General features: G+C 39.7%; 1 protein-coding gene and 1 long non-coding RNA gene across 5 annotated transcripts in view; one reads left to right on the forward strand and one right to left on the reverse strand.

Annotated features, from left to right (window-relative positions):
* Positions 1–27,485, forward strand: part of deptor (DEP domain containing MTOR-interacting protein) — a 123,203-nt gene that overhangs the window by 71,396 nt on the left and 24,322 nt on the right. The window contains exon 9 of one of the 4 annotated variants that reach the window (XM_087986056.1): positions 146–458. The exons of 1 other annotated variant lie outside the window; for it this stretch is intronic. In XM_087986056.1, the coding sequence (XP_087842182.1) occupies positions 146–286 (141 nt within the window). In that variant the 3' untranslated portion in view covers positions 287–458. Of the gene's footprint in view, positions 1–145; positions 459–4,890; positions 9,149–27,485 lie in introns of those variants that run through there. 2 more of the 4 variants (XM_043688971.2, XM_043688967.2) reach the window with 2 other exon arrangements.
* The window catches only part of LOC122549330 (uncharacterized), a 39,505-nt gene that overhangs the window by 5,143 nt on the left and 6,877 nt on the right, over positions 1–27,485 (reverse strand). Inside the window, exon 2 of the long non-coding RNA XR_015756920.1 lies at positions 22,450–22,604. This is a non-coding gene — a long non-coding RNA (uncharacterized LOC122549330). The remainder of the gene's footprint in view (positions 1–22,449; positions 22,605–27,485) is intronic.

The following is a 27,485-nucleotide window of genomic DNA, read 5'->3' on the forward strand; positions in this document are numbered from 1 at the left end:
AACAAAGGTAAGCTCGTCCTGCTTCTTAATCCTATCCACGCCATTAGTTTTTCTGCTTCAGTTTGATTCCAGTGTGGAGAGTGGATTTTAGTGCACAGGTTTTATTCAAGACTGTTTATAGGTAATTCTTTTTCACCTTTCTTAGGTTTTCCACATTGTCCTGTCAACATTTGTGAACAGGAGTAGACCATTCAACTCCTCTAGCCGTTCAATAAGACCATGGCTGATCTGCACCTTAACTCCATTCACCTGCCTTGGTTCCATATTCTTTAATGTTCTTTACTAACCAAACTTCAACAACAATGTCAGATTTAAAATTACTGTATTATAATTGATTAAATTACAATTAATTGAACCGCACCTTACTGTTTTTTGGGACAGAATATCACCCTTTGTGCAAAGAATGATTTCCTAACTTCTCTCCTAAATGCCCTGGCTTTGATTTTGAAAACTTGTATTCCCCTTGTGCTAGACTCTATCAGTGAGAAATGTTTCACTCTGTACTCTATCCATTCTTCATTCCTTTCAAAATCCTATGAGCCATAATCAAATCCTCCTACACCTACAGTCCAGGGAATTGAAGCCCAGTCTGTGAAATCTCCCATCACAATCCAACCTATGAAGTTTTGGTGAATTTGCAATGCATTCTTTACAAGACTGATGTGTCTTTTCAAAGTGCTGAACTTGAGAACTGATGCACGAAACTATATGTGTTCTGATCAGACTTGTAGACATTGCCACTACTGGGTACAAAATTATGGCTCTCTGCTATGTTCTTTCATTCTTTAGTTTATTGAGATATTGAAGACCCAGCACGGGATCTTCCAAGGAACACAACTCATGTATATACTGTTCCTACTCTCTTGTTTTCTACTGTACATTTTCCTTCATAGAACATTACAGCACAGTACAGACCCTTCGGTCCTCGATGTTGCGCCGCCCTGTTATATTAATCTGAAGCCCATCCCACCTACACTATTCCATGTACGTCCATATGCCTATCCAATGACGACTTAAATGCACTTAAACTTGGTGAATCTACCACCGTTGCAGGCAAAGCATTCCATACCCTTACTACTCTCTGAGTAAAGAAACTACCTCTGACATCTGTCTTATACCTATTTCCCCTCACTTTAAAGTTGTGTCCCCTCATGTTTGCCGTCCCCATACTTAGAAAAAGGCTCTCCCTGTCCACCCTATCTAACCCTCTGATTATCTTGTATGTCTCAATTTCATGAACTTTAATTTTGGTTCTAAGTCTGTTATGCGGAGTTGATTATCAAGAGCCTTTGGATGTCTATTCAGTCAACATCTAAAGGCATTCCTCTGTCTAGTTCTACTGTTTATTTTTCAATCAACTAGACTGATTACACATGACACACCCTTAATAAATCCATGTCGGCCTTCAGCAAATGCTGACTCACTTTGTTCTGGATGATAGACTCCACTAACATCCCTCATAAAATACTGGATCACAGGTCCTCTCTCTTTTCTCTTTCTCTCTGTCTCTTCCCCTCTCTCGCACAACTCCCTCAAATAATGGGGTTAACTCCATGGCAGCTGGTGGAAATTAAATTCAATTAGTTAATAAATCTGCCATTGAAAACTAGTCCCAGTAATAGTGAAAATGACCAGCAGATCTTTGGAAATCCCCACATCTTTCATTAACATCTTTTAGAGAAAGCATTCTGTTGACCTTATGAGACCTGGCCTACAAAGGCCTGCACACCCAAGCAATGTGGTGACGCTTATGTGTCCTCTGAAATGGCTAGCATGTCACTCATGTTCCTGATAAAGGGCTTATGCCCGAAATGTCAGTTCTGCTGCTCCTGGCTGACTTGCTGTGCTTTTCTAGCACCACACTCTCGACTAGCATGTTACTCAGTTGTATGTCTGGGAACTTGTGTAACAAAACTGGGACAACAATCCCAGTGGCTAAGTCAAATAACAGTCTGACATAGCCATAATCAGCAAATCATACCTGTCCCAGACTCCATTATCACTATCCCTGAGTATGTCTTGTCTCAGTGACATATGGATCTACCATAGTATGTGACACAGTGGTTTATACCCAGGAGGGAATTGCCCCAGGACTCCCAATGTTTTCTGGATCCCATGAAGTCTCATGGCACCATATTAAACAAGTTCAAGAAAAGCTCTTGCTGATTACTGTTTTAGCTAATGGAGAGGTCCATGTTGAAGATCAATTCGAAGAAGCATTGAGGAGAACAAACAAGGGCACAGAGTGGATTTAGACAGGGGTGTTCAATGTGCATCACCAAGAGCATGGTATGAACCTGTTAGGAACCAAAACCATTTATAGAAAAAACTTAAACACCAACCAGTTTATAAAAATTCATTGTTGGGATGTGGGCATTACTAGCTGATCCATTATTTACTATATTAGTGAGCAGTTTATTGTGAAACGAGTGCTACTTGATAACACTATTGATGACCCCTTTGCCAATTTACTATTGATAAAGAGTAGACTGATGGGACAGTAATTAGCTGGGTTGAAATTGTCCTGCTATTGTGTACAGGTCATATCTGGGCAATTTTCCAAGTTGTTGACTGGATATCAGTGCTGTAGCTGTTTGGAATAGCTTGGCTCCGGGAGCACCAAGTCTGTAGCACACATCTTCAGTACAATTGCTAAAATGTTGTCAGGACCAATCGCCTTTGTAGTATCCAGTGCCTCTTTGTATCATGGGGAGTGAATCAAACTGGCTGAAGATTGGTATCTGTGACACTGGGGACCTCTGGAGGAGACTGTGATGGTTAATCCACTTGGCACTTCTGGCTGAAGAGTGTTTCAAATGCTTTAGTTTCATTTCTTACACTGATGTTCTCGACACTCATCACTGAAGATGAGGATATTTGTGGAGCCTCCTCCTCTAGTATATTGTATAATTGTCCTCTACCTTCCACACCACTATTCCTGACGAGATGTGGTCGGACTGTGGAGCTTAAATCTGATCCTCTAATCATGGAATTGCTAAGAAATATTTATCAACAACAAATATAGAAAATTCTGGAGAAACTCAGCAGGTGTGGCAGTATCTGTGAAGAGAGAAACAGAATTAATATTTTAAGTTGAGTAGAAGATGCAGTGAGGAAGAATAATACAGGACGTAAAATGTTAACTGTTTCTCTCTCCACAGATGCTGCCAGACCTGCTGATTTTCGCTAGTACTTTGCAATTATTTCAGATTCCTAGCATCTGCAGTACTTTGCTTTTATTTAAGCACTGTCTATCACTTCTTGCTTCTGCTGATTGATTGATACATAGGTAGTCCTGTGTTATATCCTGCTGGACGCCTTACTTTTAGGTACGTCTGGAGCTGCCCTGCCTGGCATGCCCTTCTGCACTCTTCTGTGATCCTCTGACTTGATGGCAGTGCTACAGTAGGAATATGCTGGCCCTGAGGTTGCAGATTGATATATTACCCAAACAACTAGCCCGACCTACTCCTGAGATTAGCAGCATCACTGATGTCCGTCTTCAGCCAATTCAATTCACTTTACATAAGGTCAGGGGAAATATTGAGGACATTAGGGAAGATGATGGTGTAGTGATAATGCCAATGAATTAATAATCCAGAGGCCAGATCAGTGGAGAAACTGGTTCAAATCTTACCACAACAGCTGATGAAATGTTAAAATCAACTCATAAACCTGGAATGTAAAGTTTGGGTAAAGATGGCACGGTGGCACAGTGGTTAGCACTGCTGCCTCACAGCACCAGAGACCCGGGTTCAATTCCCGACTCAGGCGACTGACTGTGTGGAGTTTGCACGTTCTCCCCGTGTCTGTGTGGGTTTCCTCCGGGTGCTCCGGTTTCCTCCCACAGTCTAAAGATGTGCAGGTTAGGTTAATTGGCCATGCTAAATTGCCCGTAGTGTTAGGTAAGGGGTAAATGTATGGGTGGGTTGCGCTTCGGCGGGTCGGTATGGACTTGTTGGGCCGAAGGGCCTGTTTCCACATTGTAATGTAATCTAATCTAATGACTATGAAACAATCATTGATTGTAAAAAAATGTATTCAGTTTACTGAAGACCTTTAGAGGAGGACATCGTATACCATCCTTACCTATTCTGGCCTACATGTGACTCCAACCCTATAATAATGTGGCTCAGTCTTAACTGTCCTCCAAAATAGCCTGGAGAGTTTTTCAGTTCAAAGGGAAGTTAGGAATGGGGAACAGGTGCTGACCCTGCCAGTAATGTTACATTTCCACAAAAGAGTAAACAAACAAATACAAGGAACTGTGAAAGGCACTGAGAGCTGCGAGGGAGATGGACCTGGTCAACATTTCAGCAGGAGCCAGCAGGTGGGGAGCGGATAGGTTGTCCATTGGATTTTTATGCCTCACCACACCTTCCAACTCACCAGCAGGGGAGCATCAAATCAATCCCAACAGCACAAACATTTGAGAACTCCCCAAGACAGAATTGTTTCACCTTAGAACTTTAAATTGAAGAGTTAGGATTTGGCAGCAATTTCAGCTGCAATTATCCAACACATTTTCCATTTATGAATGACCTTCTGGGTTTGAATGACTCACTTATCTCTTTCATTGGATATGAGTGTCTCTGGCAAGGGTGGCATTTATTACCCATCCCTAACTGTTCTTGAATAAGATGGTGGTGAAATTGTTTGCATATTCTAACTCAATCTATAAGTAAACCAAAATGAATAATGAAAATGACGTACATTGCTGTATGATCTCACATTTAGATTTTAAAGAAAATTGTTGCCTAAGGCTTACTTTTCATGAAGTAGAAAATTAGAATTTGTGAATCTGTTCTTCCAAAGATTTTATGAAGTCCTAAACTCCACAAGATATTGAATTGACATTTGATTTATAACTATTTTGATTCTCATTTTTAGGTTCGACAATTTGTAGTCTCTGTGAATGGCCTGAATGTTCTTCATGTAGATTATAGAACTGTAAGCAATCTTATTCTAACTGGCCAACGTACCATTGTAATGGAAGTCATGGAGGAAATTAACTTCTGAAAAAGAAATGGTCATTTGAATGCATGCGACTAATCATGCATTGGACTGGAAGATAAAAAAAGAATTTGGAAATGCCAGAATAAGAGAATGCACAACATAGCTCTTTGCTTCAGGAGTTAAAACAATGCCTTGTTTGTATATGATTTAATTTGCTTACAATTGCCTCAGTGTATATATGCTTAAAGTTTTATTGACACTGGAATATGAGCTGTGTGGTATACAATTTGTGTTGCAGTAATGAACTAACACTTGAATGCAGTAAGTGACTTCTGTTGGTGCATTTTATAGTGGCCTACACATTTTGTCTCTCTAAATGGACATTTCCCATTACTCATAATGGGATGTAGGGTGTAATTAGATGGGTTGTATCATACATGTGGAAGAAATACCTCAACACTTGAAAACGTAGATTCCTGTTAATAGTTTGAAAACCAAAAAAAGCAAATAGTTTTGAGTTGTCCCTTGTTGGTTTTTTTTATTCTTTCACTGTGAGTAAATAAATATGTACAAATTTTTTGAGTGTGAAGTATACCAAGAGTTAGTTGAGAACTTACAAATGTCACTCATATGTAAAACAGGGTCTAAGAAAAAAATGAGGTTTCATAACACTAAAATTATTGTTGTACAATGTGATATCCATTGCAAAAGAAGTAAATACTGCCCAGGATTTCCCTCTCCCGAAAAGTAGAAGGGAAGATATTTGGACGGATTGGCATCAGGGAGATCCTTGTCATCTTCCGACCAGCATAGGATTGAGTTCTGCTGAGCAATTCCTTCCCACCCTGCCACTGACTGGGACTCCGAAGTGGTCAATTAACAAACACTTAAGGGCCTTTTCAGCCACTGTAAAGTGACAACATTTCCCAAAGCTGAAACTGCTGGCAGGTTTCCCAAATACTAGAATGGAGTGGTCTGCCTGCTGGGTTTGTGCAGTCCTCAATCTGCCCCAATTTGAAATGGTTGGCTGTGGAGCGGAATAGTGAATATAGCCAAGGGTATGGCTGTGAAAGCCACAGTCCTGCCCTTGATTCTAAGCTCCCCTTCCCTATAGACCCATTTCCCTCATTGACCCCTTTCTTTCCTGCTGCTCCTGCACTTCTGGTTAACTTTTTTTTCTCTCTTTTTCTTTTTTTTCCACACTACCACCTAAATGCGGTAGTGCTTATTTTTTCCCCAGCACCCATGTTGTGTGTGCGCAGGTGTGAGACACAGTGAAAGACTCAACGTGCATGAATCTATTCAGTTTCCACCACTAGGAAGAAAGGAAACACCCGAGTGGCCAGTGACAAGCAGTGCCCTTCACATCAAAGGGCAATGCTGTGTGATCGAACAGTGAAGGGGAGGGCAGGGATTAAATCGAAATAGAGTTGGAGGGGGAAATCATGCACTCCACTCCCTATGGCACTCACCTCTCTCTGAACAACTCCAGGGTGTTGGTGGACACCGCGTGCTCCTTCTCTAGAGACATCCGGGCTCTAAGATTACTGCGGGAGAGGGGCAGGCAGTCGGCCTTAACGACCCCCTCCATTGCCCGTTGCCTGGACCTGTTTATGGCCAGTTTGGCCAGGCCCAGGATCAGACCCATGAGGAGGTCTTCAGACCTGCCCTCCCTCCTCCGTACTGGGTGCCCAAAGATCAGGAGCATGGGACTGAAGTGCAACCATCTGGTTAACTCTTTCACAAGCAGCTTCCAGCCTCTGGTCACCACTCACGTGGGGTGGGATACTGCTGCCCTGGGAAGTGATCCCACCTGACACCCTATCAGGTAATCCTGAAGTGTTCACTAGGCAGGTGATCTGGTAGACTTTCCATTCAAAGGGTTGTTGGGATTTGGGGTCATTCTGCCCACTTTCACTTGGTGAAAAATCTACAGTTTCCTACACCTGCCACTTTTTTTTTATTTTGACGTAATTTCAATGTATTGGAAAATAACATTTTAGCGAAGTTTTCTTTTTTAATAAGTATCAATATGTCCCGAGACAGTGTCTAAACTCCAAATGAACAGGGCATGAATAACAAAAAATGTTTAATGTAAACAGAGAATGTCAAATTTAAACTCTTCTGAATATGACTATCATTTTATTTATTGGAAAAATTGAGTGAATCCAAGGACATTGCATTGTTCAGCTTCAAAAAATGGAATAAAGCAAATCATATTTGCATTGGATCTTACCTATAATATTTTTATTGAAAGAACGCTGAATTAAACTCCAGTTGAATTAATTTGTGGATTGCCTGCAATCTTGAATAAACACTCTAGATCTGTTAAAGTCTGCTGTAAGAAACCTATTAGCGGACCAACAACTAACCTTACCATGTAGATGGAGGTGTCAGTCCTGTTATCTGCTGGCTTTGATGAAAAGTAGAGGAAACAATATTTGTATATGAGTTTAAAATTTCATTGAACTGCAGGATTAAACACAGTTTGGTACAACATGTTCAGTGGTTATCAGAGTTTTTATGTTTAATATTTTCAGTTGGCTTTTCTGTTTATTTTCTTTCTTTATGCCTTGGTTTGCTAAATTTCATTCAAATTACTCCCTTTTAAAAGTTAATTAAATGTCACATCTTGAATCTTGAATTTATCTAAAATTTTGTCAAGCTCACGCTACAGATGAGGCATGTATGTAATGAACAAGGACTGAAATGTGAATGTTTTGAAGTTTTCTCTGCAATCTTTACATAACGCATCTATCTACCTCATTGGCTCTGTCCTAATGGGAAAGGAAAGGGTCAATATTTTTGCGATGTTAAAAGTTTAGTTTTGCATTCAAGCACAAAATGGAAAATCAAGGTATCCTGGTTTGAATAGGTATTTCTAGTCACCACAGGATATAACATGACACAAAATAACAAGTAGATGTTCAAGCTTGAGGACTAATTTAAGAAACAACAGAAGCATTAGATGATTAAGAATTATAAAGTAGTGCTACCTATGATTTGTATTATTGAGATAGATAATGGACGTGATTAAGTATATCCTGGTACGTTATGTCTACGATACAGCTAATAAGTTAGATGGTGCCTTTTGTTGGGCATTAGATTTCAAATTAATGAGATAAATTTGAGAGTACCAGAGATAATCCTATAACAGGGTGAATTAATTCATTATTCAACCGGTGTCTATTTCAAAATAAATTCTGTAATGTTACTTGAGAACTTTTATTTCTGTTTAGATTTTTAAACAAAATGTGAGGCTGGTTTCATAAATCTTATATTGCCATCATTTGTGTTTTTGTTTTGTTTTGAACTCTGACAATTCCAGTCAATCAAGTAAAGTCTGGAGGACTGTATGGCAAACTTTGTCTGATATATTACTTTAACCTATTGGATGCCGTTTAAATTACACCTACTTAAGTTAATCACATGCTAAGTATGATCTGATATGTGGGATATTTTACAGGCTTAATGCTTCCAGCCTTATATTTCAGGAAATTCTATCTGGTAGGAAAATATTTCACTCATAAGTAGGCTTATATAAAATAACTTTTTGGCAACTTGTGTAAAGATGACTAAATATGTATAAGAAATGTTTACGCTTCTGTTTAAATACTTCAAACTTAAATCAGAATCCTTTGTGCTGGTGCTAATTATAAGCCTCTGAGGTGTTTATTAATCTGATTTATGAAACCAGTTGAATTTGAATCTTTCCATGCATGTTCACATCAATTCTTTTCTGGTAAGTCTAAAGCTAGGATTTTGAATAACATTAGGAATTCAGGGACTGCAGAAGCAATTACTCCCAATTCTAAATTTTCATTAGAGCTCAAGGCACTAATGTAAATTAAATTTCATTCTCATTGCTGAAATATTTTCCAACTTTGTTATTTCCATATCTGCGTATAAGAAGCAAGTCTCCTCTACAGGTTATTTCTAAAGTTTTAAGATTCCGTTTAAACATTTTGTGGCTATGTCTAGAATTGACTCGAAAAATACCCACAAACATTTAACCTTAGCTCCGACTGGTAGTAATGCCTGTCTTTTTACAAAGGATTAATCAGAGTTTAGATACAAGTTTATTTTTGTATATGGATATGTGGCTTTTTATCAGCTGATATTAACTGTATCAAATGTATGTCATCACAAACCGTTGTAGTGAAAAATGTGAAATAAATCTGTGTGCTAATCAGTTCTTGGAAAGATCTATTCTTGTTCCAACGTGACATGCTTTCACTGCAGAAAGCTGGTTGCAGATAAACTAGCTGACTCTGTTTGTGTTCTAAATGTAGCTCTTCAAGTCAGCACTTTTTGATTTGAAGCAATCTTTAATTCTCTCTGCACATTGGTTATGTTTTGTGGTTAGTTTGGCTTTGACATAAAGGATATCAGATCACAGGAGAGAGACATAAAGTGTGGCGAATTTGATATCACCTAAAGTCAAAGTTATCACAATACTGTGTTTCCAATGCATAATTGTTCAGAATCGCAGATTGTTACAGTTCAAAAAGAAGTCATTTGTTAGGAGACATGACTCATGACAATATTTAGTGTAAAGTAAGTGCCATAAACTGGCCAAAGATTTGTTCAAAGGTGCTGTTAGGAAGCATTCTTTCACATAAAGAATAATTTAATACTTTGAATGATCTAATGGTAACAAGTTTGCTCATGACACAAAGCTAGATGAGAATGAGAGTTGTGGGGAGTATGCAGTGAGATGTCAAGGCGATCTTGACCAGCTAAGTGAGGGGGCAGATGGACTATAATTTGGAAAAATGTGGGGTAATTCAAATTGATAGATTAAATAAAACTGCAGAGAATTTCTTAAATGGTGAAAGATTGGCAAAGTTTGATGTCTGAAGGGACTTGGGTGTCTTTATTCATGAGTCAATAAAGGCTAACACACGTGCAGCAAGCAATGATGAAAACAAATGGTATGTTGGCTTTTATTGCAAAAGGATTTGATTACAGGACAAAAAGATGTCTTGCTGAAATTGTATGCAGCCTTGATGAGACCTGATCAGGACCACAATAATGAAGTATTGTAGACAGTTTAGGTCTTCTTACCTAAGGAAAGATATAGTTGCAATAGAGGCTGGGCAACAAAGCTTCACTTATGATTTCAGTTTCATGTTTTTGTGTAATTCCTGTATTTCTTGATTATGATAGTGTTCAAAAATTTATTAATCTTGGTCTTGAGTACATTGATGAACTGAGCACATATAGGCTCTGCAGAAGAGAATTTCATGGATTTATAGCCTGTCTGAGTGAAGACATCTCTCCATATCTGTTGATCCCTCATTCTAGACTATCCATCAAAGAGAAACCGCTTTAAGCATCTACTTTAGGGAAGGCAATGATACAGTCATGAAGATCTACAGCGTAGAAAAAGGTCTTTTGGCCCATTGTGTCCATGCTGGTCAAAAAACAAATATCTAAGTATTCTAATGCCATTGTCCAGCTCTTGGTCTATAGCCTTGTATGCTTTGGTATGGCAATCCTACATCTAAATACTACTTAAGTGTTATGGGGGTATCTGCCTCTTACCACCCCTACAGACAGTGAGTTCCAGATTCCCACACCCTCTGGGTAAAAAGGTTTTTCCTCTCATCTCCAAATCGTCTGCCCCCAACCTTAAATCTATGCCCCAGTCATTGATCCTTCCATCAAGGGGAAACATTTTTTCCTGTCTACCCTATCCATGCCCCTCTTAACTTTATATGTCTCAGTTGCGTTCTCTCTCAATCACCTCTGTTCTAAGAAAACAAAACCCAGTCTGTCCAATCTCTCCATAACTGAAACTCTCCAGTCCAGGCAACGTCCTGGTAAGTCTTCCTTGCACCCTCACCAGTGCTATCACATCCCTCCTATTATCTGCTGTCACGACTTAATATGGCTTATATCTGACTCCACAAACATAGCAATGTAGTTGGCTCTTAACTCTGCTTGGACATGGCTTAGCAATCTATTTAGTTGCATTAAACTGCTAAAAATGGCTCAAAACATTAATTTAGATGGACCACTTGGCATCGACCCAAACGTTCTGCAGAGTTCTCCTTATTAACATTTTGGGATTTGGAGCCAAAGTTGGGAGTGTTCTCCCACAGATTGAGCAGGCATGTGTCTATGATGGAGGACTCCACCCGGGCCAAAATCTTTGCTATGTTATGAATGCATTCCTCCTTCCATGGAGGGCTTGATGAATGGAGAAACCCCCTGGAGACCACAAAGTGGGTATGTGTTGTTTATATGAATCTGTAGATCATCACAATGTGGTAGTAAGTCAGTGAGAGGTGGATAGTGTACCTGAACATCTGTCTAGCAGCACTTCCATCTGCAAGAAGCTAGGATATACCACTGCACCAAGATGAATGAGGAGCTTTTAAGTGTAAAACGTGAGGAATTCCTCTCAGGGCACTCTGAGGGAGACCTCCATGAACTCTGCCAGTGACTTGATATAATTGGTTGAGATGCATACTAATTGCCTTTGGCCCCAAAGCCCTGCAGCAGCTAACAGAATTGCCCCCATGCTTATCAAAGGCCACGGGGCATAGAAATCAGTAACTTCCCAGGAAGTCAACTACAGATACTAGCGCTCATAAATATTTTCAGAAGGGCATGCAATCATCCCAATGTGGCACATATTTGACTTTATTTATATTGTAATGTGTAGCATAAACTTTGGTTGTAATTTCCAGATATGTGTGATTCCATTATTAAGAACATCATGATGTTAGTCAGGGTAGGATTGGGAAAGCTTCTCAGAGGGTGCATATCGTGGACATAATGTATGGTTACCTCAAAATAAGAGCATTCTATCAGCAAAAAAAGGTCATGTTAAATGGATAGAATATAGGCATATTCTAGAATTTTAGCTTTAATACAACTGTAAAATGCAGGTTCCTGGACAATGGTAAACTGTCATTATTGGGCTAGAATTTGCTGCAGCACCGATATCTTACAATTTGCTGCATGTGTTGGATTTTTCCCACACCCTTCAGTTCAAACATGTCTAGACTATACATTACTGGAGTTGCAGAAGGTGTTAACACGGTGTGGGAAATGTCTTACACCGTAGTGATCAATGGGACCAAGACACCTCCATAACCAATACTCTTAAGAGTAGAGAAAGCAACGGCAAGTATGATAGAGAAGAAATTTGGGTGAATTAGAGTCAAATTAGATAAAGTGAGCAATAGACAGATGGTCAGAAAAAGATTGCATTAAGGGTGAGTTCATAAAAAAAATAATTAAAATTTTTAAAAAACCATGTACAATTTATTATTGGAAGAGATTTTCAGTTTTGATTTTTCATTTTCTGGATCTCAGGTTTTATTGGCAATGTCGGATCATAAATATCACCAGTGACAGATGAATTCCATCATGAAATGTTGCATTTATATTTCTGCATGATTTAAATCATTTTACTATGAAAATGCAGCATGTTCTTAAAACTCGAGAAATTTAACATCAAGGGACTGCTTTTGCAAGGCTACGCGGATTGTATCTTGTGGCTTGCTTTCTTAGTGCACAGGGTCTTCAGTGCACAGTTACAGGCTGCCAGCCTCTCTGACTTGCATGGACTTGTACTGTAGAACAAAAGGCAGACAGCTTGTCATGATGGAAAGCACTGATTTACCAATGTCTGATTTACCACTGATTTACATGTCACTGTATAGCACTGTGCTACCTTACTGTCACCCCTGAAACATGTATTTCATTGCATGTGTTTCAACCAAATAGCTATATGTGAAAGTCAACTGGGAGCAGTCTCTATTAGAATCAAGAGGACTACAATCAGTGTGGATATACCACTGCAGTCAGTCAAGGGACTTGTCAGATTAAAGGTTAACCAGGAGCAGTCACGTGCTTGGTCTGGGGATCCATGTCGGTGTAGTCCAGAGAGTGGGCCAGGGCAGTCCTGCAGGTCATGTGTAACCATTCCAGAGATTACAGGTAGGTCAGCTAGATGTTGTGGAGACAGCAATACGTGGTTTTGGCCTATACTTCCTGCTCTGAAAAAAGGTGAGGCATTGAGTGGTGGCCAAGGGCAGGAGAGGTACTGTGCCATACCCAGTGAGTGAGTTGGAAGCTTAGAGGGCAGGAAAGGTTAGTAATTTTGGTGGAGGAGATAGATGAGAATGGTGAGTGGACATGATGCATGTAATACTGAGATCTGTAGTCTGAGAGTCTCGGTGAGCTATGTGTGCGGTGGCAGAGTTAGAATGGGTGGTGGTCCTAAAAGTGTGAGGTAGCAGTGAGATGATGATGGCACTTACCCTCGGAAATGCAGAAGATCATTGATGACATTCCTGTTCTGATGGACATCTTGCTTCACACTGCACATAGCATTGGATCCAGGCTCCCTTGGTCTGGTGGTGCAGTCTCCTGTGGCAGTCCACAGAAAAAAAGATTGTTCAATCCACCACCTCCACTACCAAACCTCTAGGTCTCTGTCTGCAAAGTGGTGAGTGACTTTTCCTTTCATCTGAGTCATGTCCCCAGTGATAACAATTGAGCACCACGGCCTGAGGTGACATTCCTGGCTTGCTGGATCAAGTGGTGCACAGCTGGGTGGACTTTAAGAATGGTGGCCAAGAAGTGAAAATGGGAACATCTTGGCATCAGTGAGTGCTTCCAGCTGCATGATTTCCCCTAGCAAGGTGCTCAAAAAAAGCTCAGTTCCACAGTTATTGAGGTGAAGAACAGAAGATTGTGTGAAAAAGTCATTCTGAGCGATGGAAGACCATATGCTAGTAATGTCACTTGACCAAACACATTCACGGACAATGGGAACATTTCACCTTTTGTTTCAAACAAATTTGGGGCCAATATGATAGTCTATTCAGATTTATCGATAAACCATAAATTCAGAATTGCTGAAAAGCGTATCCTTTGATATATCGTGTGAAGGTTGATTACGGTATGCTGGATGTATGACATGATTTATAGACTGGGAACAGAAGTTGGATTGTGAACAGGCTTTGTAACTGAGCTCAGCTAAGTTTTAGCATCATGCAATGCCATAATCAGATTAAATAATTTATTATGGAAATTCGGCACAGGCAAGAAAGGAGATCCTAACTGTATGTTGCACCATTGCCACTTTCTACAATTCCACCATAGATTTCGATAGAAGAATAATAGCTAGGTAGTGAACTATTTTAAAAATCTAGAAGACAATATAAATCAAGACCGCTAATCTTATTATACCATTGCATTCATTCCAGCGAGTTATTAACGCACACCATTTAACATCAATTAGATTTTTGAATATGGGGATGTGGAGGATTGCAATTGGTGAAGGTTGGTAAAGGGGGCGTTAGTTCTTTGAAGAACTGCAAGTCTTCAGAACTTACTCCGTTCTGGATTATGCTGGAGGACATTGAATGATTAATGGTTGTGGCAGATTTCTTGTTCACTTGAATAAATTTTGTGAAATGCAGCAATAAACTTATCTTGTTTTTCCAAATTCCACTGGATTTCATGTTGATTACACTGAGGATTAGACAAGGTTTGAGAACATAATTATGTACGAACTATGCCAGTCCTGTTGGGCCGTTGTCAAGCTGATGCCTCAAAGAATCATAGCTGAGGTCAGTTGGGGTCAGTAAATAGTTTGTGGATTCCAGGCTCCAGGGGCCAAGTTTTCATCCTGATATAAGATGGGTGGTGTGAAAATATGTTTTTTTTTTAGTGCCACCCTGTTGGTTGATTCATGCTTCCCTCAAAGTCTTGGGAAGAGGTCAGCTGTCCTGGAGACTGGTAGCCACTTGCAGACCAAGTGACCCGAGTTCCAGGCAGACATTGAAACTTTTGCTGCCTCCTTGGCTGCAATGATGGCCCAGTTTCTACAGCCATTTTGTTGATTCAAAGCTGTTAAAAGTTGCTGAGAGGCATCTTCAGGTGGAGACACTTTTCTTTCATACCTACATCTGTTGGCTTCCCAGCTTTGTAAGGTCGTTGTCCTTGTTGAATGACAAGTGTACCCTCTGGCCATAATTTGACCAATTCAAGGAAGGTCACTGCTGGGTGACTGCTCTTGCAGAGGTGGGACCTCCATCTGACTCTGAAATTGGGATTGTGTGCCAAACCTGAAATCTTATCCCAGATTGTCTGAACTCTTGCGTTTTTAAAATTTTTTCTTAATATCAATATAAAGGTCATAGAAACCCTACAGTGTGGAAAGAGACCATTCGGTCCACTGAGTTGACACCAACACTTGAGCATCCCATCTAGACCCCTACCTTATCCCCGTAATCCTATATTTCCCATAGCGAACCCACCTAGCCTGCATATCCCTGGACACTATGAATAGTTTAGCATGGCCAATCCACTCAATCTGCACAAATTTGGAAGGTGGGTGGAAACCAGAGCACCAGGAGAAGCTGCAAACTCCACACAAACCAGTCACCCAAGGCTGGAATCAGACCCAGCCTATACGGCAGCAGTACTAACCACTGAGCCAGTGTGCCACTCATGCCATGTCATGTTTAGAGGGCACGAAGAGAAATCCAAAGTCAAAAAAAAATGTAGTCTTCTTTATTTTCATGTTTAAATTGTTTCTTTTTAAAAATGGGCAACCTGGCTGTGCTGATAACCTGACTGAAACTGAGCACATGATCATATTTCCAAAGTTTCAGCATTATTTAGACATTTCAGTTAAAGCTGACACAATGTAGTTGGAGATGAATCATCTACGTCACGCCAGCTCTGAGTAATGGTAAACATCAAGGTGTATTATGCTAAACTGAGAACTAATGTTTTTAAAGCTGCCTCATCACCTTGTAATGGAAGCTTAAAAGAGGGAGGTAAAGCTGCACTTAGCTTATTTTCCAGTTAGCCCCCCCAATGTGGGCCATCAGCAGCTTTTTCTTGTATTCATTCATGGGATGAGGGCATTGCTTGCTGCGCCAGCATTTATTGCCAATCCAAATGCTTGTTCTGGTCATTTGTTCGAAATGGGAGCCAGGTGAATTGCTTAATATATAATTCTGGGATTCTAAGTCAGTTGATTAATAGAGGGAGAACTGGACTCAAGGTTGGCAGCCTGCCACAGCCTCTTTATCCCTTTTAACAAGTTACTGAGTGAAAAGATGCCTAGATTGTACTGCAGCAAGAACGCCACTGGGCCCAGCTTACTGAGGAATTATTATTATTGGATGGTGAATTGCAGGAGGCTGCAACTCATATAAATTTGTCTTTTTAAACACCACTGGATTTACCAAAACCTTTAACCTGTTTCCATTGTGTCCTGTTTTCCGTACATTCTTGGGTACTTGTGTATGTGAATATGGCAGTGAAGCAATTTCCCATTTTTTTGAAAGCTTTGTTAATAAACACTACCTTTTGATTCAGTTAAAATTATTTTGCTTTGGATTTATCTCAAAATTGGGATTGAAAACTGAGGTTCTGGGGAATGTCCTTCACCTTAGTCAGGAATGGGAGTAGAAGGGGAGAGGAGGAATTAAATGAAACACTAACTCACTGTCTCAGGTTTAGAAGGAGCTAAGCAATTGCAATTTTAAATCACCTCATTCCCCCTTTGACCAAAATTGACACATGTTGTGTGACAGCAATTTTACATTGAGAGATGGTCAGGTCTGTTTTGAACAGTGGGGCCGAGTCTAAAATCTATTCCCTAATTGGAATTACCTATCAATTTTAATTAAGCAAATTATTAGAAAAGGTCTGTAATTAAGTGCTAAAAGATTTAATCAACAGATCATATAATGTTTTAATCTTAAACTGAAACCAGCATTCCTTAAATAAGTTAAAAATAGGTTAATCTGTATTGTATTTGGGTGACCTGTGTGCTTTTCTGAGGTGAGATCTATGATCTTGTCAACTGACTGCACTTGAAGAAAAAGCCCGTAGGAAAGGAAGGAATTTTAAGTTTTACCAAAAGTGTTTAGACCAATGCAAGCATGGGCTAGTTGGACATAGTCTGTATCTATCTGTTGTGAAGAACTGAAGTGACATGTTGTATGATAGAATCTGACAGTCATTTTTGTGTGACTGGCAAAACATCTCTTTGGCTTGATAGCAATGTCCTTTTAGTCCAAATACCACTTGTGTTGTTGCTGCCTAGTAGCAAAGCTAAACAGATAGCTTTACTTTAGATTAGATATAGTGTAGAAAACAGGCCCTTCAGTCCAACAAGTCCACACCAACCCTCTGAAGAGTAACCCACCCAGACCCTTTCACTCCAAGTGATGCACCTAATACTATTGGCAATTTAGCATAGCCAATTGACCTGGCCTACACATCTTTTATTGTGGGAGGAAGCCAGAGCACCCAGAGGAAACCCAGGGAGAATGTACACACTCCACACAATTGCCTGAGGCTGGAATTGAACCTGGGACCCCAATGCTCTGAGGCAGCAGTGTTAACCACTGTGCCACCTTCCAGTGTCTGTGATAGCTTAGCCCTACCAAAGTAATCTGAGATATACTGGCACTAATTTAAGATTGCTAGTTGGGTTTGCAATGTGGCACAATTGTGCAAGCTGGAAATCACACATATTAGTACAGAAGGCTCTTTTTTTGGTAGACAGAAAGAAGATGTACCCCACTGCACCTGTTTCAACCGACCAATACAAGCGACAGCCAGCCTCTCGTTCATTTCTCAGTGCAATGCTTTGACCAATCAGAATCAACCCACTAAATTTGAATTTAAAAACGCTTGGAAATTAACTGTCAGTCATCCACTATCTAGAACTTTCTCCATGGCAGTGTCTAAACCAATCAAAGTGCACTTGCCAAATAATAGCAGTCTCTGCTCCTTCAGTATAGAAAAATCCTACTCTCCTTTACATTGATATTTTTGCAAACTGTCCTGATGAATGCAAGTCAAAATGCTTCAACAAAATGTGCATTTTTTTAGCAAAGTGTTCCTTGACTAATATAAAGTTCATAATATTCAATATTTTACATCCCAAAAATACATCAGTCATTACAATCCCCCCAGGCCATCAGATTAAGAAAAGAACTTTGAATTCTCACTCTTCAATCTCAAAAAAATCCTTTATTAAAGATTGAGCACTATTATAGGTTGCTTAATAGTCAATGTAGTGAGACCTTGAAGAAAATTGATAACAAACTACTATTCTTTTATACAGGTAGGATTTGGATTTGCTTTAATCTTGCAAAACTAATCTGACTGTTTTCTTTTTACCTCTAAATGGCACCTGGATGCACATAATAGCGAGAAATAATGAAATGGTTCATTATTCATTCCGGGGATTCTCTTTGGATTTAATATGCCAGGGTAAAGTTTAATCAGTTAACATTTGCTGGAAGAGCAAAGAGGTCATTCATGCCTGTTATTTCCTTATTGATTGCCACATGGTGAAATGAGAACCAATATGAGCTAAGAAGTGGGATGATGGGACAGCACAATCAACAAGTTTGCATTTGGTGCAATAATGAATCTGTGTCTGTGACTCATTCTTTGAAAAATCTTGAGCTTTCCTTAGCAATTTGCAGAGTCGGATTATCTCTCTGGCCATGACATTACAGTGTAATTATGTTTATTTATCTGTATGTCCACTGGCCCTGTATAAAAATGGATAATATTGGAACTAATTTTGGCTGGTCAGATTCAAATTTTCGTAAAATATTTTGTTTAATGAACCGTGAAAAATCAGACATTCCTTTTGTGTTTTTTAAACATTCTTAAAGAAGTCTGGGTGTCATTGGCAAAGCCAACATTTATTATCTACAGGGCAGTTAAGAGTTAGCTACATTCCTGTGGGTCTTGAGTCCTATGTTGGCTGGATTAGGTAAAGATGGCAGATTTCTTTCTTTAATGGGCATTAATGAACCAGATGGGCTTTCATGATGATTGACATGGATTTCATTAAGATAGCAATTTTTGTTTTAAAATTCCAGATTTTTCCTTGATTTCTATGATGGAACTTGAACCATTGTTCGCAGAATTTTAACCAGGGGGGTGTCTGGATTACTAAATCCATTGGGCATTACCACTGCACCATCCTCACTCACCATATAGTTCTTCACTTAATATAAATTTTTATCAGATGAGTGGGTTCAAGTGTTCTGATTTTACAAGGGTAACTTATATCTTACAACAATGACTAACTTCTTTAGTTTAAAACCTTTGGGAGACCAATGGTTGTGAAAAGCACTGTGTAAATGCAAGTCAAACTGTTTTCTTTTTCTCAAAAGCAAGTTTTGAACCATGCCACGATATTCTGAATGCTTAAGTTTATTTGATGCAACTGAATTACTTTTAACTAAGGTGGCTGTTTGTTGGTGTCAAATAATTAGTTTGATTTGACGTGTTCTCTCACTGTGTTTGAAAGTAAAGTAGTGAGTGGTTGGGGGATGTTGAATCTCAGAATTACAATAGCCTTCAAATGCGTTCGTAAGTGAAAATCTAGATTCTAACCACTACAAATGTTCACAATAACCTGAATGCGGCCGTGCAGAATTTGGTGTCCTCATTGTCATTTTTTTGAATATGCTGCAGACTGCAGAAACTCACCAAGATTCCTTTGATAGCACCTGCCAAACCCATGACCTCAACTACCCAGAAAGACAAAGGAGTACATGGGAATACAATTTCCATCAAGTTCCCCTCCAAGCTTCATGGTAGTTTTACTTGAAACTATATTGCTGCTCATTCAGTGTTGCTGTATCAAAATTATGGAATTCCGTACAAAATAGCACTGCGGTTGTAGTTACATCAGATGGACCATATCAGTTTAAGAAAACAGTTCACCACACACCTCCTTCTTCGGAATGTACAACAAAAGGTGGCCATTCCCACATCCCGCAAATAAACTAAAAATCTCTACATCATGTTACTCATGATCAATTTGGACCCATACAGTTTAGCCTGCTGACAGTGTCAGGAGAAAAGGATACATATTCTGTATAAGTATTCCCGGTCTCTTCTTCCACTCCACCATGCCCACCTCCTACAGTAGAAAAATAGTTCTAGTCCTGCCAAAGTTACCTCAAGGGAAAATAAGGCCACTTGAAATTCCTTTACACCAGGTTGCTTATTTTTGACAATTGCTGATGACATGCCCAGGTAAACCCAATCCTTCTCTGCGCATGTCAAGAACAAGAACACTTCAAGATAGAAATGAAGGAAAGTTTCCATTTTTATAATGTCTTTCGTGATTTTAGGACGTGCGAAAGTTCTTTAAAGTTGATGAAGTAATTTTGAATTGTTGCCACTGTTGGAATATATCTTTTTTATAAATGTATAATGATAACTGTTCATCGAGTAATTCATCTAAGTAAGCATCAGATTGTGCTAATATTCCAGAGTTAATTCAAATTTACCCAGTTTGGGGGCACATCAGATTTTTATTTGTTATCACAGCTGGTTTAAAGGAGAGGAACATTCAATGGGAGGACAATATCAATCCAATGTGAGAAAGTAGTAACCAGTCAGAGCTGCTGCAGTGTGCCCGGCCTCACTGAGTCATTAATGGATCTTTCAATCAACAAGACAAAGCTATAAATGGTTACTGTGTAACAAGAGTTTTGATAATATGGCTCATGATTGTTGTGCAGTCCACACTTCCATGGGCAGTGTATATAAAATGGAAAGGCGATAGCCGAATAATATTAATATTACTGGATAAGTAATCCAGATACCCGAAGTAATGATCTAGAGATTTGAGTTCAAATCACAATGTAGGCAAATGTGGGGACTAAGAGAGTGGTGTGGAAAAGCACAACAGGCCAGGCAGCATCCAAGGAGCAGGCAAATCAATGTTTTGGGCAAAAGATTCCTGATGAAGGGCTTTTGTCCAAAACGTCAATTTTCCTGCTCCTCAGATGCTGCCTGACCTGCTGTGCTTTTCCCTCGACTCAAATCTCAATGTGGCAACTGGGAGCATTTTGAATTATATTGATAATCTGTTTAATATACCTCATAATGATGATTGTGAAAGTATTTAATTGTTGTATCTGCTTCACTCATTTTTTTCCAAGAAGGAATTTGCTACCCTTAAGTAGCCCTTTGCTACCCAGGGCTGCTTTACACATGATTCTAGACTGACAGCAATGTGGTTGAATCTCACCTGCTCTGGAAAATGGTGGAGTAATCTGCCTCGTGAAAGTGCTGTACAAAAATTGAGTAAGAAAACAATCTCGAATCAAACAGCACATAGGAAATGACAAAGGCCAATTTGATCTTGCAAAGTGGTCCTTATTAATCTCTGGATACTTGTGCCAACATTGGGAATGCTGCCCCACATGCAAGCCAAAAAGCCTGACATATAAAGTGACTGCAGTCTCCCAGACCATAGGTCTATTGATGGTTTAACCTGAGGGTCACCAACCTGAGATGAGGGGAGAGGTTGAGAAGGAGAGTCCTTAATGTATCTTCAGTTAGTGTGCGACATTGAACTCACTCTGTTGGCATCAGTTTGCATTGTACACCAGCTGTCTAGCCAATTGAGCTATCCGACCCCAATAGTCTGACATATATGTATTCACAAAATCACATCTGATGGCCAGTGTTCCAGATTCCACTATTATCATCCCGTGGTGTATTCAGTCACACCAACAGGACAGACCTAGTAGAGTTGATTGAATGACATTATAAAGTCTGGATCCAAGATAAGGTGAGCCCAGCTGCTATGGTTCCCTCCATGACAGGCAGAACAAAACCCAGCACAAACAATGATTGCTCGGTTATTCTGGGACATCTGCAACTTTTCTGCCCATGTAATGCTGAGCCACTGCTTGGGAGACGCAAACGACACCCAAAAAGTTAATTCACATTTGGGCTATGTTCATAAAGAAACGTGTAACAAAGGTTACTTTAGATTAATTACAGTGTGGAAAGAGGCCCTTTGGCCCAACAAGTCCACACCGACCCGCAACCCACCCAGACCCATTCCCCTACACCTAACACTACGGGCAGTTTAGCCAGGCCAACTCACCTTACCTGCACATTTTTGGACTGTGGGAGGAAACCGGAGCACCCGGAGGAAACCCACGCAGATACGGGGAGAATATGCAAACTCCACACAGACAGTCACCTGAGGCAGGAATTGAACCCAGGTCTCTGGTGCTGTGAGGCAGCAGTGCTCACCACTGTGCTAACACTTTTGTGTTGAAAGCACAGGAAGACCTTGAAATTATACTGTATATATTAACATATTTGAATTCCTCGTTCCATTATTTTCATGCTTGTTTTAGATCAGTTAATGCATTTTCTAAAATAGCAGAAAGTGAAATTCGACAAGTACATTATGCATTCATAAACTTTGAAACAGTTAATGACTCCATTAAAACAGGCAGAGGAATGTATTTCAGAAGATCACATTAAGTATTCATATTAGAATTGTATGGCTCAGTTTCAAAGCCAAAGTACTTTTCCCTCTGGTTGAGTAATTAATTTGTTTGTTTTTGTATAGATTGTCTAATTCGTGAAGTATTGGTACAATTGTACATGACTGAGGAGAACAGGTTTTGTCGTCGTATTTTGATGATGTAATATTACCTTTTTTTTTAATCCAACAACAAAGTGTCAATTCGTTACTTCTCTCCGAAGCCTTCAATCCCAGTTGATCTTCCATGCTTTTGATGAGTCAGTGCTCATGGTGTTGGAAGGAATGGATGTGAGATATGGGCAGTGGAAAAGATATCCCAGTCCCACTGAAATAATTTGGAACAGATATCATAAACAATTCCATCATAGACAATGGGTGAATTCAGTCAGTGACATGCCATTCCACTCCTTTGCATTTACTGTTTCCCATGCCATTACAATTAAAATTTAAAATGCTGGCTGGGTGCATGGGAGATATGATTCCTGAAGAAGGGCTTATGCCCGAAACGTCGATTCTCCTGCTCCTTGGATGCTACCTGACCTGCTGCGCTTTTCCAGCAACACATTTTTCAGCATAGGAGACACATACAATTCTATGGTAGGGGGTGTTTTTGATGCTGAAACCTAGCATCAACTGATAAAGATGGTTGGGCTCTAATAGAGAATCCTGGACAAAAAGGGAGGTTCTGCATCATGGCCAAAACATTCCTGCAATTGCCAACTCCATTGTCATTAACATAAGATTTTTTTTGAGAGCACAAAGGTGGTATAGCTGTTTTTCAATATTAAATGTATCATGACCTAATGAGGAGGGTCAATCAGTCCTTTTTTTAAAAAAATTCCTTGGTTGGTTGCAACAAAGGTCTTTATCATGCAACTATATCAGGCATAAATTGAAATGTAGTACAAGTCAAAATTAAGGAGACAATTACAAGTTTTTTTGAAAGAAGATAGAAGAATTTTAATCCTGAGAAAAATTATAAAAATGTGACATCAGGCACATAAACAAATACAGATATGGTTCAAAAAGGAACATCAAGACTTGGTGGTTTAAAATGTCTCTAGTGTCCTTTAGGTGTTAGCATTTAACCTAAGACTATGATCATTTTATTGATGTCTCGCATTTGCGTAGGGATGGAATTTGCAGATATCCTTGACTTCTCTAACCCAAACCCATACCGGATTTGCTTTATCACTGGGCATTGTTTCTCAAGAGGCTGAGTGAAACAGGAAGATTAAGAGTAAGCCTTCGAGTTCTGCTGTTTTGAATCCATCATTTTGCTTCTCTCTATCTCTCAAGATGTTATCAGTTTATTTGAGAATTCTCATGTCTGGCTTTATTGTTTTCCCAAACTTGATATTCTGCTAACAACTTTTATCCTAATCCATGAAACTTCCAGAAAAGTGCACATTTAACAGGTGATACTGATCTCAATGTCTTGTTTTGTTATTCTGATAATGTTGATTTCAATTCAGAGTGGGTTTTGTTCAGCTTTCCCTCTAATCTCCTTTCCAGCTGTGACAGGCTTCCGAGGTCTGTGCACAGAATCTAGTACTAGAATTGGAAGTCAATGCTGAGATTGCATATGCAACCACATAGCTTAGAGGCAACATTAATCTTGTTTATTAATGGTTCATATGTTTGGCTCAACCTGGGCAGGTGACCTTTTCATATATCTTAAGTCAGTGCTTTTCCTTTTTAAAACCATTTTAGTTCATGAAAGATCCCAGGGATTAACATCAGATGACGGAAGTCAAACATTGATCGTTGATTTTGACAAATATCTACACAAATTTCACTTGTAAATATTTTAATTTGCAATGTTTTTCCTTTATTCATAAAAGCATCATTGTTATTTGTTAAAAATAGATTGTTATCAGTCGGGGAATCAAGGGCTATAGAGAAAAGGCATGAGGGTGGACATGAGGAATGTTAGATTGGCCACTATTCTATAGAATGGCGGAGCAGGCTTGAAGGACCTACTCCTGTTCCCATTTCTATGGTCTTACAGTCTTATGAGTAAGATTGGCTTAGTCAAAAAGCTAAGTGACTCATGGTTGCAATGCTTTGATGGTCCCGAGGGAGTAGGGGATATTTCCTTGATCATGGTGTGTTTTTTTTTGTTTAGGCTTTATTGAATATTTACGGTTATTGGCAAGTGTTTCACTCACACTCTGTGGGACATGGCTGAACTTGCTTGTGTAGCTGACCCTACCTTCTGTGCATTGAAAAGGAATTTCTCCAACTGGTTTTGTTTTTGCCCAAGAGTACTCTCGGGGGGGTGCCTAATTAAAATGTTGTAGGTAAATTCAAAACCTCAAAGGACTCTGCCAGCAAACATCCTGAGATAGATCCACATTTGAGGAATACTGACACTGTCCTTTAGGTCCCTCATTTTCCTTCTTTGCTTCTTCTACCAGATACCATGACCTTTCCAATTCACATCTCCATGACTCCCCTCTGACCTCCCTTGGATCCATCTTCCACCCCTCTATGCCCCTGACCCCACGCTGCACCCCACCGGCACTCCTTCACCTTATCATTTCAAGTATCCATGCAAATAGCTATTCTCCTATTCATCTACCTTCTGCCTGAGAGAACTTCAAGAAGAACCGCCGACCCTGCACATAATTGCACAAAACCAACTGCTGTGAATGTCCCCAGAATACCTTTAAACAAAGGTAAATTGGGTGCAACAAGATATTCATGTGCCAGTGACTTCACCTGAAATAAAAACTGGAATAAAAACCAAAACTTCATCCTGAAGGTGGGACTTCACTAAAACAATGTACTGCAGAAATACATATTCATGGAATGCAAAAGTACAAACCTGCCAGATTCAGCATGATACCTAAAATGTTGCAAACCCACCATTAACGTCTCCAGTTCAAACATTGTTAGGAAATTGAAATGCTTAATCCAGTCACCCCAAGTTTCTCATTCATGCAAACCCCATAAAATTCTCCTCAAATGGTCTTTGATTGATTGCTGGAAAATAAATAACATTTCTCCTAACCTGCTTTATGCAGATGAATAAATTGATTGATTCATTATTTTCTTAACTCATTATGTGTCTCACTGACGAAGAAAGCACATTCTAACAACAAAACCCAGTCAACACAAACAGTTATGAGATAGTGATTCATTAACAAGTTCTAGTGATTTTGGTTGAGAACACAGAGACATTACTTTGTCACTTTTGAATCATGCTCTGGGATCATTTACAACAGTGGAGAAAACAGACAATACCTTGTTTTACAACTCATTTGAAAGGCAGCAACTCTAAACATGCAGCATGCACTCAGTATGCCAATACAATAGAGTCATAGAGATGTACAGCATGGAAACAGACCCTTTGGTCCAACCCGTCCATGCCGACCAGATATCCCAACCCAATCCAGTCCCACCTGCTAGCACCCGTCCCATATCCCTCCAAACCCTTCCTATTCATATACCTATCCAAATACCTCTTCAATGTTGGAATTGTACCAGCCTCCACCACTTCCTCAACTATTTTCTCAAGTCTCTGAAGTATGTCTTGAATCCATGGTTTTTGATTCAGAGGAAAGAGAGAACTACCAAGTGAGTCACAGCTATCCAAGGTGTATGTAAGTTGCTCTTTATTGGCTTTCATACATTTATATAGTTTTCCCTCAAAGAAATGGGTACAAGGATCAATGAAACAGGGCAGGTGGAGTTTCAAAAGACAAGTTAATTACATGTTTTAAAGTTTGGCCTTGAAATGTGGGTAACAGTTATTCAGCAGGATTTATTGCTTAAGCTTCATCATTCTAGATTCATGAAGAATCAATCACATTGTGAGAGATATGAGTTAGATGGAGACTACATTAAGCAGGCATTGTATCTTTCCTGCCCTGAAGGACTTCTGGGAAATAGTTGGGTTTTTAGAGCAGAGTCACAATTTTATCATTTGATCAGGTTTCTGATGATCAAATTTATTGAATTGTAAACCCATAAAAAAAACTTACATTTCTTTAGTGCCTTTAATGGATAAACTATCCTGAAGCAACTTCTGGGTTGCTGGTCCTATCATCTGCAAGCAGTTACAAAACAACCCATAAAACATTGCAGTTAAAGCATAAAAAAATACTCTAGCTTACTTCTATTTTGCAAACTAAAGCAAAGGTTTTGATAAACTCAGCTTTAAGATTTTGTTTTGATCGATGTTAAGTTCTCTTCAAGTCAAACATATCAAGTACAACTTTTGAGTAAAAGCAACGTAAAACATTCCTTTCAACTTTTTCCAGGAACGATCCTTGCACATAAGGCTTACTATCTTGAATGTTTAAGCTTTGAGAATTTATTTTTAAAAATCTCTCAAAAGATCATGACCAGTCACTCTGCCAGTACCCTGCTGTTGGTTTCAGCCATTGGACCAAGAACATTGGCTCCCATTCTGCATCATGCAGTCCAAGGTTGGGCTTCCCGTGTAAGAGATGCTTGAGAATATGTGTACCTGCAGTATGTCTCCTGAAAATCTGTAGCCTTCCATCAGTCATGCTGTTGTGATAACTGCCAAATTGTTGAGTTGGGGGAAATCAGTGATGGTAATATTGTTGAATGTAATGGGTGGATTCTCACATGTTGGGAATGGTTATTGGCCGGTAATTGTGTCGCACAAATGCTGCTTACCATTTATCAGTCCAAGCCTGAATGTTTTTGAGGTCATATTTGTATATGGACATGGATTACTTCACCAACTGAAGAATCACAAATCAACAAATAGCCCCATTTCTGAATTTAATGATGGAAGGAAAGTCATTGATGAAACAGCTGAAGCTGGTTGAACCTAGGACACATTTGTGGGCGGCACGGTGGCACAATGGTTAGCACTGCTGCCTCACAGCACCAGAGACCCGGGTTCAATTCCCACCTCAGGCGACTGACTGTGTGGAGTTTGCACATTCTCCCATGTCTGCGTGGGTTTCCTCCGGGTGCTCCGGTTTCCTCCCACAGTCCAAAGATGTGCAGGTCAGGTGAAATGGCCATGCTAAATTGCCCGTAGTGTTAGGTATAGGGGTAAATGTAGGGGTATGGGTGGGTTGCGCTTCGGCGGGTCGGTGTGGACTTGTTGGGCCGAAGGGCCTGTTTCCATACTGTAATGTAATGTAATCTAAAAAACCCCATAGCAATGTCCTGATCCTGATGATTGGTCTCCCAACCAAAAGTGGATATTAATTCTTTT

This window comes from Chiloscyllium plagiosum, unplaced genomic scaffold (genome assembly GCF_037043375.1).
Source record: "Chiloscyllium plagiosum isolate Xiang-an unplaced genomic scaffold, Cpla_swu_hap1 HiC_scaffold_4, whole genome shotgun sequence".
Classification (NCBI taxonomy): Eukaryota; Metazoa; Chordata; class Chondrichthyes; order Orectolobiformes; family Hemiscylliidae; genus Chiloscyllium; species Chiloscyllium plagiosum.